At 33.1% G+C, this 18,650-nt stretch overlaps 1 protein-coding gene across 7 annotated transcripts in view; it reads right to left on the minus strand.

Annotated features, from left to right (window-relative positions):
* Positions 1–18,650, minus strand: part of ERBB4 (erb-b2 receptor tyrosine kinase 4) — a 1,035,063-nt gene that overhangs the window by 205,525 nt on the left and 810,888 nt on the right. For all 7 annotated transcript variants that reach the window (XM_074312694.1, XM_074312715.1, XM_019727015.2 and 4 more), the window contains 2 exons: positions 5,443–5,575; positions 1,777–1,899 (listed from right to left, as the gene is read on the minus strand). In XM_074312694.1, coding sequence (XP_074168795.1) covers positions 1,777–1,899; positions 5,443–5,575 — 256 coding nt within the window. The remainder of the gene's footprint in view (positions 1–1,776; positions 1,900–5,442; positions 5,576–18,650) is intronic.

Genomic DNA, 18,650 nt, shown 5'->3' on the forward strand with positions numbered 1-18,650 from the left:
GTTTTTTTTTTTTTTTTCTTATCCCTGTTTTAAAGGTTTCTTTAAAGTACAGGTAGTTCATGAGTAATACAAAATGGTCATACTGTACAAATTGTATTTAACTTGCTTTAATACTTAATAAATCATTCATTTTTCTAGATTAATAAACATACTGACAAATAAAAAAATGTAAGGTCAAACATACACATTACTGGTATAATTCAAACTTTCTTATGGAACACTCAATAAACTTCCAATCATTTCAATAAAGGTACAACATCATGAACAGCCAAAGCATTCTTTTTAACAAAAATATTATGAAAGCTTTATTTTTAAATGTCTAAATGTGTAATATATTTCCCTGATAAGGTCATAGAATCATATTTGGTATTGAGCTATATGTTACCCATAATTTAAAATAATATTCAATGTCCAGATCATATAATCTTTAAAAATATAAGGATGATAATATGTTAGGAACAATCCAAGACTGAGTTGTCTTTTAAATAGAAGTCCATTTTTTTCTAGCATAATAAAAATAGAGAAACAGATAGGATATGTTGTGATTCTTTGGACATACAAAGAATTGAAAACTAGAAGGCAAGTCATCCTAGAATAGTTTCTATTCAAATTAGGTTCTCAGTTAATAATTTTGAACTTAATTGACTAAAACATGCATACTAAAATATTAAGAAACTTCAGTGTTTTGACTTTAGAATCAAAGTTTTATTTTAAAAGGATTTGATTATTTTTGGAACATTTAGGAAAGAAAATTAAGGTTTATATTCTAATTGTTAATATTTTCTGTTACATGAATCTTTGTTTTAAATTGAAAAAAATGAACATTTTAAAATGCAAAATTCCTAAGATCAATTTATCTTAACAGATACATTTGCAAAAATGTAGGCTTGCATATTGCTTTAAGAAATATATAAAATTGGAAAAGTAAATTTGTTAATTGGATTAATGGACATTAGAAGAAGAATTTAGTACTAACCAAGCAGAGTTTCTTATTCTTGTAATTTACCATTACAAATAAATTTCACCACAATTAACCCTGAGCCTGACCTCTGAATTGGTTTTGTAATTAAGCTAAATAAGTAAACAGGCAAATGCCATCATTTGATCTTTCCCATTCCAGTAATACTTCTCTTATTGAAAAGCCATGATGTCACTCTCTCTTTCTATCTGGCCTGAATTTCACAAATAAAGTCACTTTTTCAGTTTGCATATATTGGTGAGGATATCAAAACTGAAAATTTTCTTTAAATCATACATGTTACCAGGTAGACAAAAAATCCTGTCTTAAGGTGTCAGCATGTTTGTGTAGATTCTAAAGAGACTAGTTAAATGGGGAGAGGCTTAGATAAAAGAACAGAAGGAAAAAGAAGAGTGAGGGATGATGGCACATTGCCCAGACCTGTCTGGCATTCCTTGGAGCACTGTGTAGGGAAAAGGAAAAAAATAAAATAAAATGGGTAGGAGCTGGATATTTTGGATAAGGACAACATTTGCCAAATGGAAGATGATCTCAAAAAGGGCTCGGAAAGGCATCTCGAGAAAGTACTATATGTTGGCTATGAGTCAGTGTGCCTGCTTTCTCACGTCTATATCCATTCTCAACTTGCTTAATAAAAAATAATGAACTCATTTGTGCATCAACATTTCAATACCATAAATGTTCTCCTCTCTGAATATTAAAAGTAAATGATGTTGGCTACAGCAACAACTCTGGCTATTATTCAAAACAAGTTAGGAATAACAAATAACTGATGGTAGGTATTATTTTTTACTTACTTTATACACAGTTCCAAAAGCACCCGAGCCAAGTACTTTTACTCTTTTGAGCTCAGTTTCTTTCAAAATACGAAGTTGAGCTTGATTGGGCGCTGTGCCACTGGGCGTTAAGGGTTCTACCAACTATAAAACAAAAAGAATAGAGGTTATAACTTGCAATCCAACAGTGTTTTTCTCTCTTTCTCCATCCCTGGCTGATTCTGTTTCTCACAGACACAAAAACATACAAGCGCACCTTTTCTTGGAAAACAATATTTTTGTAATATGGTTCACTCACCATTCCTTCAGACCCTATCCTTTCTCTTCTCAGGCTTTGCCTGCATGAGTACAAGTAACAAATGTGTGTCTACCTGGAGGCATACTAGGCTAGGAAAACCCCCACCCCATTTTTATAAAAAAAATCAAGACTAATTAGCAGCTCTTAATTGTGTTTTTTCAAGCCTTCCCCCCCCCGCCCCTTTTTGGCAGCTTCCACTAAGATTCGGAGATTTTAGTTATGTTGGCGTACTCTATCAATGTTTTCTTTCTCATTTAAGAAGATTTGATACGTTAAAAAAAAAAAAAAAACGGAAAGGAAGGAAGGAAGGAAGGAGAGAGAGAGAGAGAGAGAGAGAGAGAGAGAGAGAGAGAGAGAGAAAGAAAGAAAGAAAGAAAGAAAGAAAGAAAGAAAGAAAGAAAGAAAGAAAAAGAAAGAAAGAAAGACCGCCTTCTTAGCACTTAAAGTCTAGCTGGGAAGCTAGGACAGACATGTCAGAAGAGAAGAAAAATAATAAGTGAGCACAATGCCAATACACCTGGAAAGTGCTTCCAATATTTTCATGTACATATGAATTACTTGACATTCTTGTTAAAATACTGATTCTGGTTCAGTACGTCTGGGGTTGGGCTGACATTTGCATTTTACAGGATTCCAAGTGATGCCTACATATAATGATAGTCCTTGAACAGGATTTAAGTAGCAAGGCCCTAGATACCTTCTAGATCAAACAACCTAAAGTTCTATGAAGTGATTCTAGACCATAAGTGAACGCCAGGGGATACAAAGGAACACAATAACCATCAAGGAATAAAGTTCATTAGTTTTGGCTTCCTAAAGGAGAAACAGTTTAAAATTAGTCTTGAGATGATAAAAAACAAGGCTGGCATGGGGAGGGAGGGTACTGCCATCCTGAAGAACAGTTTGGACACAGCATCAGGGTGCAGGAGGAAGACATAAAGGGGAACACATGGAGTGGAGCAGATCTGGAGGGTGACCTTAGGGTAGGAAACACCAGATCATGAGGTGGGTTGGGTGTGGCAGAAGCCATTAAAATTGGTCTGACAATGTTAGATGTCATCAGAGAGGATACATAAGGAAAAGGGAAGCTTCTGTGAATGTGTGCAAATTTCTTGCTTATGTGAGAAAAAAAATATAGATAACAGAGAACCTCTAAGTACCAAAAAGTCTATATCCTATGTTAAAATTTGAGGTTTTTACCTATACTTCAGAAAAAAGGCAAGGGAGAGAAATAAGAGTTTCTTTATTTAAAGTTAAATAAAGGAGCTGAACTTTAAACACAGACAAATAGCTTATTCTTTCTCAGCATAAGAAAATAATTCAGGGCTACTCCTACTCAAATTGTCTTGAAAACCAACACAGTATTTCAACATGTCTGTTTACAAAGCTAAGAGCACTGTGGTCCTCCAGCTTGGTCATTATCATCAATGCTTCTGTGAACATCATGGTCTACTTAATTAGCCGAACAGAGTCCTGAGTATAGCGATGGCAAGAATTTTGAGATGATAAATGTTATCAATAAACTTAGGTTATTTTCTAACAGTTTGACAATATGCTTTTATTTCATTTTCAAATTTATATTGTAAAAACACATATAACTGCATTCAAGTCATGTAAAACTAATCTCAGAAAGAACCACAAACTTCTTTGTTAAATCTGAAAAAGACTCTCTCATAGAGAATCCCCTTCATTTTAATTCAATTCTGTTATATAGGATTTGTTTGTTAGATTTTGTTTGTTAGATTTATATGGAGAGAGAGAGAGAGAGAGAGAGAGAGAGAGAGAGAGAGAGAGAGAGATTGATTTACTTTTACTGAAAGATGGGAATTTGACAATCATCTAATTTAGTCCTAAGTGATTGCTTTCTGTAAAAATAGAATCCATTTATAAGACCAATAAGTATGTTTTATTTAGTAATAAAATGTCAATTTGAAGGACATTGTTAGAAAGCACCATATTAACTAAACAAAACAACTCCTTTCCAAGCACTGAGATTTTTTGCACATGGTTAGGAGACCAAATTTCTCTTCTATTCATCCAATCACCTAAATGTCCACTGCTGTTCCAACCCTTCAATTCCTCCCCAACTCTAGTTTACTTCACTTTCTAGAATTCTCTCACTGACTGCCCCAAGCTAACCATGAAGGAACTTTTTATCTGCCTCTGGCATCCTAGCTAAACTGAAATTATGAACAGCACATACATTGTGCTCAAACTTTTACTCACATGTGCAAAGTTAGAAGTGACCAAGTTGATCTTCTGTAAACATCCAAGTCAAATAGAAATCACTATTATGTTTTCCCATGTATATAATTTACTACATTTTTTTAAGCTTGCACATATCTATTGATGAGACAGCCTATTCTAATTTCAGATAACTCCAGTCTTTAAAAAGTATTTTCCTACATGTGACTGTAAAGTAGCTTCCTGACACTTCAACATTATTTTTCTAATTTTGACTTCTGGAGGAAAAGAGCAAAATTTGAATTCATTATCAGCGTGCAAAATTTATGAACAAATGAATATTCCAATTCCTGTCAGTGTTAAGAGGAAAAGTCAAGATTGTTACACTGACCATGAGAAAGAAAACAAACCCAGGGAAGGCTAAGTTTCAGAAGAGATTTGCTATGAATTGTTCAGACTGGCAGGAAAGTGTGTACCTAGAAAAAGCGCTAGTATGCAAGTGAAGAAGCACCTGAGAATGCATAGTTTTCTGTGATTGTTTGTCCCCTGTAACACGTACAGTGAAAACTATCACTTGCATGCTAGAGGACTCAGTGTGACAATGTAAAAGAAATGATAATAAATGGTGGCAATTTACACACTCACAATAACTAACATGATTAATATTAAATGCATCTCATGAATTGTATAGTAAGGTCTGTGATTACAACACAGCTTTATCCTGGAAGCCCAGCCTTTCACTGCTGGAATAATGAGATCAGTAGCTACCAATGCAATAACCTTAATTAAAGCATAAACTGCTTGCTTATCTGGCTTTATTTAGAACCAGAAAAATTCTATTTCTAACATGTTTCCACTTCTGCTATTGAGATACCCTCTACCCAGACGTTCTAGTTCTGTCACTGTGATATCCTAGAGCTTGCCAATGGGACCCCTCCCTGAAAGAAACAGATCTGTCTTTTCCTCAATATAATAATTTCCTTGACCCCTGTTATTTAACCTCTTGAAGCCATGAAACTATCTTGATTACTTTTACAATACACTGTGATTTTTCCATCAATTTTGTATAACACAGTATAAAATATAAATCCTCAGTAGGAAATTGAGCAACATTTTCCATCGGATTATAAAACTGAGTATCATCTAAACCTTCCAAACCCAATGAAAATCCTCAAACACTTGAAGAGAAGAAATAAACACCTTACCTCTGTTTCTAGGAATCTTCTCAAGGCTCTTTTCTTTTTGATGCTCTTCCTTCTCACGTAAACTGCAAATGTTAGACCCACGATGACCAGGATGAAGAGCCCTCCAATGACTCCAGCTGCAATTAGAGGAGTTCTGCCAACCAGAATTGAAAAGAAAAAGAAAAAAGTATGAAGGGAGAAAAAAATAGAGGAAGAGGAAAGCGTAATTATACGTACCACAAATCTAGTCAGAAGGAATGCAAATAAAAATGCATCAGAGGTATAACAAAACTTTTCTCATGCTAAAAACTGGAGATGTTTTTGTTTCATTTTGTTTTTAATAATAAACCATGCACATACAACTAATCTTTGGAGATGACCAGCCACAGCATGCTTTTTCATGGAAAAAAAATGTAAAACTTGATAACAATGAGGAACGTATGCCAAAATGTTGATACAGGAGCATTTTCTATTGTTTTCCTCTTATTTCTATCTCTAAATGAATGGAAAATACATTTTAATTATATTGATGTAGTATGTAATATTATAGTCAACAATTTCCTCTAAGACTGGCGTTCTCAACAGTGGCACTGTGGCATTTTGGGCTTGATACTTGCTTGTCGTGAGGAACTGTCCTACACAATTTAGGATGTTTAGCACCACCCTTGGCCTCCGTCCACTGGATACCAGTAACAGCTCTGCCCTCCAGTCATGACAATGTCTCTAGACATTGCCAATTGTCTACATAACTCACCGCCAGTGGAGAACTGCTGCTCTAAAGCAAAAGGGAGTGAACTCCACAGTGCCGGAGTACGAGGATAACAGTAAGAGAGAGAGAGAGTAACAAAGGTGCCATTTCAAACTGGCAAGGGCAACTTTGTTGGCAAAAGAAAGATAAAAATTTGTGTCAGACAGAGTTATGATGTGAGGAATACATATTATTATCAAAATTGTACGTAGGCATCATGCACCCATAAAAAAGCTTTGTTCATTAAGTACTACATAAAAAGGTGTAAATAGTACCGAAAAGGGATTAAAAAGAGACAGACTGGAGATCTTTATTCTCAAATTTGTCAGCTACCAGAATATTGAAACTTTTCCTTTTTTATTGTTTTCTAAGGTAAAATTTGTCCTTGTTTAAAAAGTAATATTTGTGGTTTTAACTTCCTATTCTAGAATAGAGTAGTATCTATAAGTTTTCTGTGGCCAGAGCCCTGAAATATATTAATTTCAGATGTCACAGCAAATAGCCCAGAGTAAAACACATAGGTGTTACCTAATACACATTTGACCATGAAACCATGATAGATATTAAAACTAAAATATAATTCCCTGAATGCCCATGCCTTCCATAGTGAAGTATTTTGTATCTTCTATTCCTTTTCCCAGAAGCAACTACTCTCTACGGCTACACTCTTTTAGAAAAAAAAAGAAAAATGACCTGCTCTTGCAAAATAAACTTTTGCTTAAAGACAAATCAGAAATAATGATAGCAAATAGCAAATACAACCTTAAAATTTTAAACATCTTTTTAAAAAAATCTGTGTAACTTCTTGTATAAATGAATCATGCCTTTTAAAGATTATGACTGTTATACTGTGATATAAAACTGCAGAAAAAGCTTAAGAAGTAGTTCATCCTAAGGTTGTTTTCTGACAGCCGAAAGTACTATCACATACTGAAATGTTGCTATAATTCAACTAGATATTCCTAAGTAAAATTTTATAAAGATATAAAAATCTATGCTCAGAAAATTAAACTATGATACAGACACGAACTCATCACTGTTATGTGTTTTGGTGTGTGTAAGATCATATTTTTCAGCATGCCAGTTAAATATGTATTTCAGAATAATTTTAAGTTTTCAGCCCAAGGAATAATTTTCAGCTCAAGTGCCTAACATATCCCTGAAAAGCCACTACAATAAAAAGGGTTGCATTTTTGTTTCCTCAGCCCAGCTTTTTATTGCAAAGGATTTATGTGTGGTTGAGAATAGTGTCTAATGCTTTGTTAATTGTAGAACTTACCAAAACTCTAAACTTCTTCTGCTTACATATTTTGCAAAAGAATAAGTGGTATGCATTTATGATAACATGTCAACGTCATTGTAAATTAAAAGAAAATGCTTTATTTTTTTTGTTTTCCATTTTAAGAAGGATCTCTTATTGTAGAACATAACAAGACCCCTGTCTCTATGCTTTTCATCCAATTTGGGTGGATAGCAACTGTCATATCGTTATTACTTAGTTGTGCCATGGCAATAAGAATAAAATGTTCAAAAATGAAACAAACAGCAATTTCTATTTTTTTCCTCATTAGCATTTACTTTTGATATTTTCTCACAGCAGCTCCTTTGTTGATTTGCATTTCTTTAGTTTTTTTTTCTTTTTTTTTCTTCTCTTACCACTCTGCAGTAATGGTAGAGGTACAAACAACCTGAAGAAGTAAAAAAAAAAACAACAAAAAAAACCCAAAAATAAACCCACAAAAAACAAAAAAAACAACTAGCATTTCTGCGCCTAAAGATCACACATAAATGTTTTGGACATTTTGAAAGGCCAAATTCTTTATATTCCAGCAGAATTTACTGTTGAAAACAAGCCATTAACCGTGAGTGAAATTGAGAAGGGGGAACATTCTATAAGATTACTTGAATGTTTTCTTTAATAAGTAAACATTATGTAAAAGGTACTAGTTTTCGTTTAAAAAACTTAGTAGTCATAAAAAACAGATGTGAAATTTAATTCTGGATTGGATTCTAGGTTGGACAAACTAGCTATACAGATATTTTTGAGGTAACTTGAGAAGTTTGAATATGAATTAGATACTAGGTGATATGAAAATTCATTGCCATGAAACCATGTGGACAAGAAATTGGAAAGACTGGGTTATGAAGCAGTAGGATCTCAATACACACACAAACACACACACACACACACACACACACACACACACACACACACACACACACACACCCCTTGGCCAGACCTGTTCTCGCCACAACAGGAAAATCAATCCACTTTGGCCTCCACTCATGACTACCCTCAGCCATAAAGGGCCCAACACCCATCTCAGCCCTACTCCACTGCAATATGATAGTTGTAACACACACACACACACACACACAAACACACACACACATCCCTCTGGAATAATACACAGTTAGACAGTAAACAATAGTTGTCTCTGAAAGTATGACTATGGTGCTCTTATTTTTATATTTTTCTAATTTTCTAATTTTTGACAATGTTTTCTTTTTTGAAACAAAAGTTTATTAAATTTACAAAAACAAAAAAAAATAAATCACTATCTAAAAGTTTAGCTTTATAATAATGGCCTTTTTTTTCTTGAATGTTTTATTTCCAATTAAGATTTAATTTTGCTAGTTACTGTCCATTTTTACAATCTACTTTTGCATATGTTTTCCATTCATTACAGTTTAATTAATTATCACCATGTTTCTTTGCATTGTCACATTTCATAAAACCAAGCTAATCTGAATAGTTAATGTTACTTACACATGTCCTACTCCCCCAATTTTGATGTTTCCTAGATATTTGTAGTTGTACAATAGATTCTTGTTTTTTTTTCCTGAGAGTTAATGCTTCACTCTTTGTGAGGACCATTTGGATAAAGAGGATGTAGCTACTTAAGCTGCTTCTTTAAAAAATGCTACATATCCCTCCTAAGTCCAATGGGGGCTATTGCCAACGAAGCTATATTTCTGAGTGTTTCCTCTACATATTAGTCAGAGAGACCTGGGAGATGTTGAGTTAGGACTTTGTTAATGAGATCATAAGGTCCAAACACCAAGGAACCTAGAACACTCTGTAATTCCTTATCTGTAACAGGAGTATTGTTTAATTGTATTATTGGCCTGCCCATTAAAAATGGTTGGGACTGCCTAAAGTATAAAAGATACGTTAAAGCTTCAATGAAAAGGATGCAATCAAATGATAGTTTACGTAATTCTGTGCTTTGAAAATAGTATAATGAAACTGATATCTTTCCACTACTCATATAAACTAATAAGGATTCTGAATCACAAATGAACTTAGTTTAATTTATTTAAGAACACATAATTTGGTTTCCATAATTTCATTCAGAAGTTCAGAGACCACACGATGCATTATATTCCACTGGTGTGAATGCAATGTTTTAAACAGTTATATATAAAAGAGTAGTGTCTCCCAAAACTATATTACTCATATAATAAGACACATAAGGAGATATATTATCATTCATTACTACATTTGAACCATTCTATTCCTCACTGGAGAATATAAAATGTGAGCTAATACATGGAACCTGATTTTAGAAACATCCAAATATTCTCTTTCATTGATCTACTTCCTTCCAGATATCAGATCATAAACAAAATGCAGTCAAGTCAACATAACTTATGATTAAAATTCACATGACTCTAAAACTGTTCTGTTCTACCATTTCCTGTTTCATGTCAAGGGCAGGATATCCTACAAAAAATGTACAGTGGTATTTTTCTTTAAAATCGTAAACTTGCTAGAACTGGTATTTGAAATAATATAGTCATTGCAAAAAATGCTAAATCTACGAGATTCTTTTACAGGTCTATCACCAAACAAAAGCGTTTTAAATTTATAATGTAGGTACATTTTACTTAAGTTCTTGTTTACATCATTTTCAATGAAAGATAAAGGAAACGATGTGAAGTCTAATAACACACTGATGATATAATTCTCAGCTAACAGTATTAACTTTGAGAGTTGTACTTTTAGAAGCTTCTAAATTAAACAATTTGAAGATATTTCTTCAGGATTCACTGGATCAAACTTAGAGCTGCTTCACTGTTTATCTATGGGTACTAAAGATTAAACTTTTTTAAAAAAATCTACACTAAAGGTAAAAATAAACAAACAAAAACAACAGACTAGTCAGATAATTTGAATGTTTTTTTTGCATAATAAACTTCGCAAGTCTCAGAAAGTGTAAAATAGTGCCTCACACATTATAATTGTGTGTTTTGCTTTCAAACCTCCGTGATTTTTCCTTTAAGTGGCATATGGAACTAAAAGATTCTTTGGCGGTTCACTAATCTGAGTTTTAACCATTTGTCTGCCTGTAAGGAGTTATGATTGTAGTGCCTTTATTAAACAACTTGGCTTAAATACACACAAACACATTCCTCACCTAAATAAGGTAAAACAAAATAAACACAGTGGGAAACTACCTGGCCTTTCTGAAACTCCTGAGATCTTATGAATTTGTCTCTAGCTCCTGCCTACTATTGTCATTAAATCAAATGCCTTTAAGCATCAGAGAATCATATGCCTTACTTTGCCCAGATGGTCTCAGTTTGTGCCAGTGTATCAATAGTACTACATTCACTCTCAAAAGTACCCATATGTGAGCAATAACTCAAATGTTAATCCTACCTAGCCCAATTTAGAGAATCTAAGATATCCCAAGTTAACAAGTCTTTACACAGTGTGTGTATATATAATACATAGAGAGAGAATGGAGAGAGAGAGAGAAAGCTAGAAGAGAGTAGACACAGAGAGACACAGAGAGAGGTTTTAGGATTAGGGAGTCTTACTTGCTGGGGAGGCAAATCAATTAGTAATTGTAAATACATACATACATATATACATACATACATAGATAAATAATTTATGCATAATAGATGGATAGTTCATAAATTAAGGTCAGATGTGATGCTTCTCTGTAATCTTATATAGTTTTTAACAAATATAATTAGGTAACATTGTCTATCATCCTGTATCCTATCTTCCTTCTGAAAGTCTTACAGTGGCCACCAGGCAAAAGCATGAGCTATCATGAACCAGAGGTTAAATATATCCTCAGCAATGCACTCCATATTTCTTAATTTGTTCTTGCTATAAGATAAATGTAGTTCATCAAAAACATGTTGACTCTTTATTGAAAGAAAATGTTTCGACTTACTTGCCAACTGAGGGAATATAACTTTGGAAATAATATTTTCAATATTTTATTAATTATATAAGTGATATAAAAACACAGTAAAATTCTGTTCATATGAGAGGAACACAAGATTTGACTGCCAGCAAGGTACTCATGGGTTTTATAGCATATATAGTGTCAGTTTCAATAGGAAATAATCTAATAGAAATGAAAATGTCAAAGACTTTCTACCCTGATATAGAAAACAGTCCCTTTCATAGAGATAAACCACAGATGTATTTGGTTCCATCTACAGTACCCTTAAAATCAAAAAATTTAAATAGATTGACTATAGACTTTACACTTTAATAACACTTGTATTTTTTTTAATTTTTATTTTTACATGCATCTATACTTTCACAATGACTATGCAATTCTTATAACTTCCATACTATAAAAAAATGGAAATAGACTCTCAGAAAGTTAAAACACCTGGATACAGTCAAACATAGAGTAATGCTAAAATTTTACACCTTGGAATCTCAAGTCCATTAATATTTTAGCTGTATTATGTTGTCTGTCTAAAGATGATGCATTAGCATTTTTTTAGAGTATATAAATATGATTCATTAGAATTTTCTTTAATACCTATTTTTGATCATAGAGAACAGAAAATGTACATACATTTATTTTGGGATTCTAATAGACTCTTTCATTTTACGTGTAGTTACATTTTACTATTGTGATTCTCCTCAGACTATTATTGTATCTTCATTGATGTTCACTGTGGTTTATGGTTATTAAAATCTTTATGCCCTTATTGGAGTTTGCGAGGGACATTATTCTTCATTTAGCATCATTTCATTTTTTTTCCCAGTGAGAAAACAGTTAAGAGGATTTTTTTTTTAACTTTAAAAAACAGTATTTCCTTTAAGAAAGACAAAAACAAGCAATATCCATCATTCTAGTGAAGGTGTTTGTCTACTCTGTTCTGTCTTCCCAAAGCAGTTCCGATTTGAAACAAAAGACCTTGCAACACGACAAAACACTGAAATGCCATAGAAGACATTTTAAGGGTTACTGCCTAGGGCAAGGAGAACCACATTAACAGAAGTTTTTCTCTCCTGCAAATTGGTGCTTATTCTGACCTAGAATTCCAACTGCTCTATAAATATGACACATATTTTCCTTTTGAGCAAATGAATGTGATTTAGGTCAGACTCTGATGTAGACCTCAATTGACAGTTACAGTTTTTACTTGATAAGACCTATGGTATTTGTATGTCTCTATGCTTTGATTAGAATTTGACATGCCTCTATTTCATTATACTATAACCAGAAGTATAAGTGCTGACACAAACCAATCACAGCTTACTCTCCCTCTTCCAAGGCAAATCTGAATGTTACTTGATTTGTCTTCATGTGTTAAAATAAACTTTTTCTTCCAATGTTTAATGTTTTTTCAATATGTGAATGTTACATGTCATTTAACACAGTGTTACAAAATATTTCAGTAGAGATATTACCATCCAACCAATATGTAATAACATCTCATTCTTTATCTCTAGGATAAGCTTCTGAGCAAAATTTCTAATAGCTTCATGGTAATTCCTTCCTTCTCCTTATAGGCCATGCTTACACTTATCCATTGGGTTTTTGTTTGTTTGTTACAATTTTGGAGAAAGTATACAAACTTGTACATTTGATTTTTTTTTTTTTACATTTGATTTTTGAGGCAAACATTCTTATGGTTAAGGGCACTATCCTGAGAATATATATAATTCATCTATTAATTTTATATCTATGATTTTTTCCAGGTTTATTGAGGTATAATTGATAAACATCTATGAATTCTATAAATAACACATTGAAGGGGAATTAGACCAGAAATAACTATTCTTTTAACACTTTTTTTAATAGCTGAGATGAATGTTCAGTATTCAGCTCTTTTTTTTCATGGTTTATACATATTATACAATATCATCAATGTCTATATTAATAGATCAGTTTTACCATTATCTACATACATAATATACAAAGATGTGTAATGCCATAGAACATTGTAAACATTTAAAAAACTACATTATCTACTAAGTACTGCTCCGTCTTATCACTTACTTACGACACAGTATTAATTATCACATGGTAATCTGAAGCAATATGCCCAATGATTAAGAAATTTAGGAAAATGCTCTTACAACTTCAGTTATGTTACCTACCAAAATTGTTCAACATGCTAAAGAATTTATTATTTTCATAATAAAGCAGAAAACTGCTTTATGAAGAAAAGTGGAGGGGTTAAATCATTGCAGGCACTATTCTTTGTTCCTGTATGTTAAAATATTTTTTCAACTAAAAATTGCCATTCATTCTAAGCACAGTAATTTCAGATACCTGTGTTACTAACAAAGACTATATACTATTGGCAAAGTGCGTCCATCTTCGTCTATCAGAGTACTAAGCCACACATCTGTGTCATGTTTATTGGTCACAATCATATAACGCAGATTTAAGTAGTCCCATTTTCAAAGGATTCACAACCTCATTTTTTTTTCAGTAATAGTTTGACTTGTTCTCTTTATAAGCAATTCTCTAGTATGAATATCTTTGATTGTTTTAGTATGCTTTTTAGACATCCCAAACCTTGCCTTAGACTAAAAACTATTTTTTTTAATGAAATGCTAACACAGAAGTATTAAGGAAGTGTCCTTCTTAAGAAATATCAGTCTTTTTCATTTGGATGATGTATTTTTCTACTTATATTGCCCTGCTAGTAGCCATGTTTCCTTCTGAGGGGATCTCCAAGTGCTCGTGGAGGAGCTGGTGACCTTAAAGTAATCTTATAATCTGGATGAAGTGAGATGGGAGGAGACTTTGAGAAGCTGGTGCAGTTGTGGGGGGAACGCACGGATTTTCATGCAGAGTCACTGAACATTTCATCCAGGATTAAAGAACAGTGGTACTTTTGCTAGGTGTTTTATATATGTTATGCCAAATCATTCTTTCAACACAACTGATTATTTATGTATGATGGATCTGAGGTAGGTTTTATAACTTGTCCTAAATCACAAGTATTATAAGTGGATGGTCAAGATTTTAATATTGGCATATTCTGCTGCAAAGACTTCTGCTTCCATTAAAATATGATTATAAGATTATATTAGGAATATTATCCTGGTAGCAAACTTGTAAAGTAGGTAAGCCAGGAAAAGAAGATATTTGCAAGAAGACTATTTAGCTGAACGTTTTAATAGTCCTCATCAGTGGCAATGAGGGACAGCCTAAGGAAGAATGGTGGATGCGACAGAAAAGCATACAGTAACAGAAATAATAATAAGTATCGAATCATAGGTGAAGAAACACAAAGGAGGAGTCAAAGATGGCTGAACTTCCAGGTCTGGGTGAGTGGAAGGTTGATGATGCCATTTATGGTGTTAAAAATAAATAAAGGAAACCTCATTTAACATGAAGTTCGGAAGCCCTGAAAGGGGGGCACTCACGCACTGCCACCCAGGCACCAAACAGGAGGACATATCACAGCAGGAGGAAGAATTTCTCCTTGACCTGCAAAACACATCTGTAAATCATCACCTGAGCCTCGTCAGCTGGTTGCCTTCAGGTTTGGGCTCCTGGTTACAGCCCAGACAATGAGAAACTGCCACATTCAGCTAATGAGAAGCCGTTACAACCCTGAACTTTTCCAAATAGTCCCTCCCAAGTTCCACTTTCCCCCAAATAATTCCAAGTCCTTCTATGTTCTTTTGACTTGCCTATAGTTTGCCATAGTTTTTGTGTCTGGAATTGCCAATTTCTCTGCTATTCCCAAATGAATTTTGCTGGTAAAATATCAGGCTCTTTATTTTGTTTTTTTGCTTGTTTGTTTTGTTTTTGTTTTTAAGGTCAACAATGGACATGGGGAAATCAGGAGAAAGAAAATATTTTTAAGGGAGAAGTGTTGAGTTCTTTTGGATCTATGGATCTAAGGTACTGAAGGGTGTACAAGTATGTTGCTATTGCTTTAATCTGCTTTCAGATTTCTGGCAAAGTGCATCCATCTTTGTCCATCAAAGTAGTAAGATTTCCACTTGTTTCTACTTTAATTTGAAGATTTCTACCTTAAATGACATTGTTAATAACTTCACAATTTTAATGATAGAGCGTCCCATATAACATAATGTCATTTCCTTTGGAATTTTCCACTTTATTTTTTCCCTTGTAGCACTAAAAATACAAACAGGAAAATCATGGTTCAAGGGCTTTTTTCCCCTTCCCTCTCCCCTTCCTTTTTGTTTTCCTGATAGACTGTTATTTTTATGTCATTTGATTTCTTTCAATTAAGGTGAACTTTACGGTTTTAATCAGTCTTTTGATATGGTTTTTCTTTTTTACTGACATTTTGAGACCAATCATTTACAAGTGTAACACACCTCTACAATATTGAATCTATTTTAAAATCCTGTTCATACTGTTGTCCATGAACTGTTCTTCACCTCGGGTAACATATGCTGGAGCCAGATGCTTAGTAAGCCTATATAGATCTCTGTTAATTTTGAGCCCTAAAGGCATCCCCTTTTTGGAGGATATAAAATTTGGCATTAAATATTAAAACTTATAAAGAAAGTTCTTTAATTGAAAAAAATAGTTAAATATAACCAATTTGAAATAAGCTGCTTCTTTTTTGTTTTTTATGATTCAGTAATTTTCACAGAGGCAACTTTATGTTCCAGATATAAACTACAAAGTGCTAATAAACAGAGTGAATTTTATGGCCTTCCCTGTGACCCAATTCATTATAATTTGCTATCATATTTACAAGAGTATCTCTCCGTAGAACTCTGTTTCTCTTTTATACACTCCCAAACTAAATTTGATTTAGTTATTTATAATTATTCTCCCATGGATTCTTTATTTCCAGGTAAATTATAAGCAATGTGAGGTTAGGGACCATTACTTCTAACTTTTTATTGCTTTATACCTCTTAATAACATTCTCTAGAAGATTCTCAATAATTATTAAATAAATCAAATAGCAAAGGGGGCATTTTAGGTGATACTGCATTTAAGAAAAATGCAATTACTTCATCTGATGAGACATTTTAGTATTTGGAACGATTGTGAAAAGAACAAAATATGTTCTTTGTATTTGTCCTCTAAATAGTTTTCTGTAATTGCTCACTTCACTTCTGCTTTCGTTTCTTGAACTAACTCCCATCATAGTTTTAATCTTGTGCCTCTCTACTACATCAGCTCTTGTCAAGGTCACTAATTGTTTTCTTGTTGTCAGTTTGAAAGTTATTTCTTAGACATAACCTTAACCAATCAGTTAGTTAGTAACATTTCATAAGAGTGATCACTCTCTTAAAACACTGTCTTCACTTAAGCTCCGTCACATCACTTCCTTTAAGTTTCTCCTGTAGTTAGTCAGTCCTTTCTAGTTCGGTTTCACAGCTTCCTTCTTATCTTCCTGATCTTTAAATGTACGAGTGTCCTCAGACTTAATCATTGAATTTCTCGTCTTCTCTACCTACATTTTCTCCCTACATATGATATCATCCAACTTTTTAAATCTATATTATGATTAAACAAATGTATATCTTCAGTCCAGACCTCTCCTCTGAATTTACATATAGTCAATAGCCTTTTTGATGTCTCCACTTATATGTCTGATATCTCATCTTTAGCAATTCAAAAATAAATTTAATTCCAACTCCCCATCTCTTTCTTCCCTGTCTCCTATTTTGGCAAATGGCAATTTTATCTTTCTGTTTTCTTCCACATTCCACATCTATTTAATCTAGCAAAACGCTTTAATCTAGCAACAAACATATAATCAGATCCCTGTTCCTTACTACTCATTTTTTTTTTTTTTTTTTTGCATAATCTTTCCCTTTGAGGGCAAATAGTCTTTTCTTTCGAGTCTATATCATTCACTTCTAATATATCTCATGACATCTGCTGACTTCTAGTTTAACTTAACTCATATAGAAGTTCTAGAATAAGGTTGCCATTTGAAGGGTCTTATTTTCATGAGCAATGCATAAATTTCAAATAACTTTAGAGAGAGAAATAACTATATTTACATATTCAGTACTTGAAGGTAAAATAATGGTATATCTGTTTTAAAAAGTACAAATGTAAGTCCTTTAAGTGCTGGTATTATGTCACAGACATCTTTATATTCTTTGAATTTTACTGGCTCATGCAAAGAAGAACTAAATAATTGTTACATGAATAAATCACTAAATGAATAGTTTACATCTATAAATATTTACATACTGTTTATCTCAAATAAACCCTTAAAACCACATTAATACTTCAACAGTTGAGAGCTTTCTGTATGTTTTTAAAGTTAACAAAACCTAATTCTAAAATCTATAATGAAAAGAAAATGATGAGTGTTTTTTTTTTATTTTATGCTTCTCTGAACATGTTTAATATTTGCTTATTCCTGATTTCACGGTGACCGATAAAATAAGATATTACTCTAATAGCAGTGAAAATAATCTTTAGACCAATTTTTTGTTTTGTTGTTGTCTGTTTACCCAATGTAGTTTAGTTTATCTTTCATCCCACCACACTTTGTCAAAATCTCTGGTTGACTATAAACCAACTGCCATCGCTAATCCCCTGCTCCCTAACACCTTCTAATGTAGTGATTTTTAAAAAGCTAAATATTTTCCTCCATCTTTCTGCATCTTGATGTGAACATACAATGTGTTTTTGACCAATGAGAGGAAAGCAAAAGTTGGATAAAATAATTCTGAGATAGGACAGGTACAGATGATGGAGCCGTCCCTCTGTTATGTCTTTGAATGTAGTGCTTTGGATGAGCTGTAACAGTCATCTTGCTACCAAAACAGAAAGATAAGATGATGATGATTCTGGCCCTGATGTTACTAATTCATGAACCAATGGTAACAAGTCCCTCACTTCTAGATCTTTGTTATATAAAAGAAAGACATATAAACTATTTGTTGAAGCCAACAAATATCTGGCTTTATTTTACTTTTAGCCAAGTAAGGTCCTAACAGAAAAAAGAACTGTGCCCAGATTTTCCACCTTTTTCTTCTGTTCCTGCATTTTAATTCTCAAATGCATTATCTCAAGATAATTAGATTTTTAAAAGCAAAAGATGAAGCCAAAGTCCCTTCCTTTTCAGATAACAGTTAGTAACCCTGGTGCCCCTATTATGTCTGCTTAGTTATCACAATTTCCTAGTCATTTACTAGGCTTTACCTGTATCAGTCTTGACTAAACAGTTTCTTTTGGGGGGATGGGTGTCTTACACTTTTACAAGTACCACTAAGTAGAAGCTTGTAAAGCTTCCTC

Source organism: Rhinolophus sinicus, linkage group LG01 (assembly GCF_036562045.2).
Source record: "Rhinolophus sinicus isolate RSC01 linkage group LG01, ASM3656204v1, whole genome shotgun sequence".
NCBI classification, from domain to species: domain Eukaryota; kingdom Metazoa; phylum Chordata; class Mammalia; order Chiroptera; family Rhinolophidae; genus Rhinolophus; species Rhinolophus sinicus.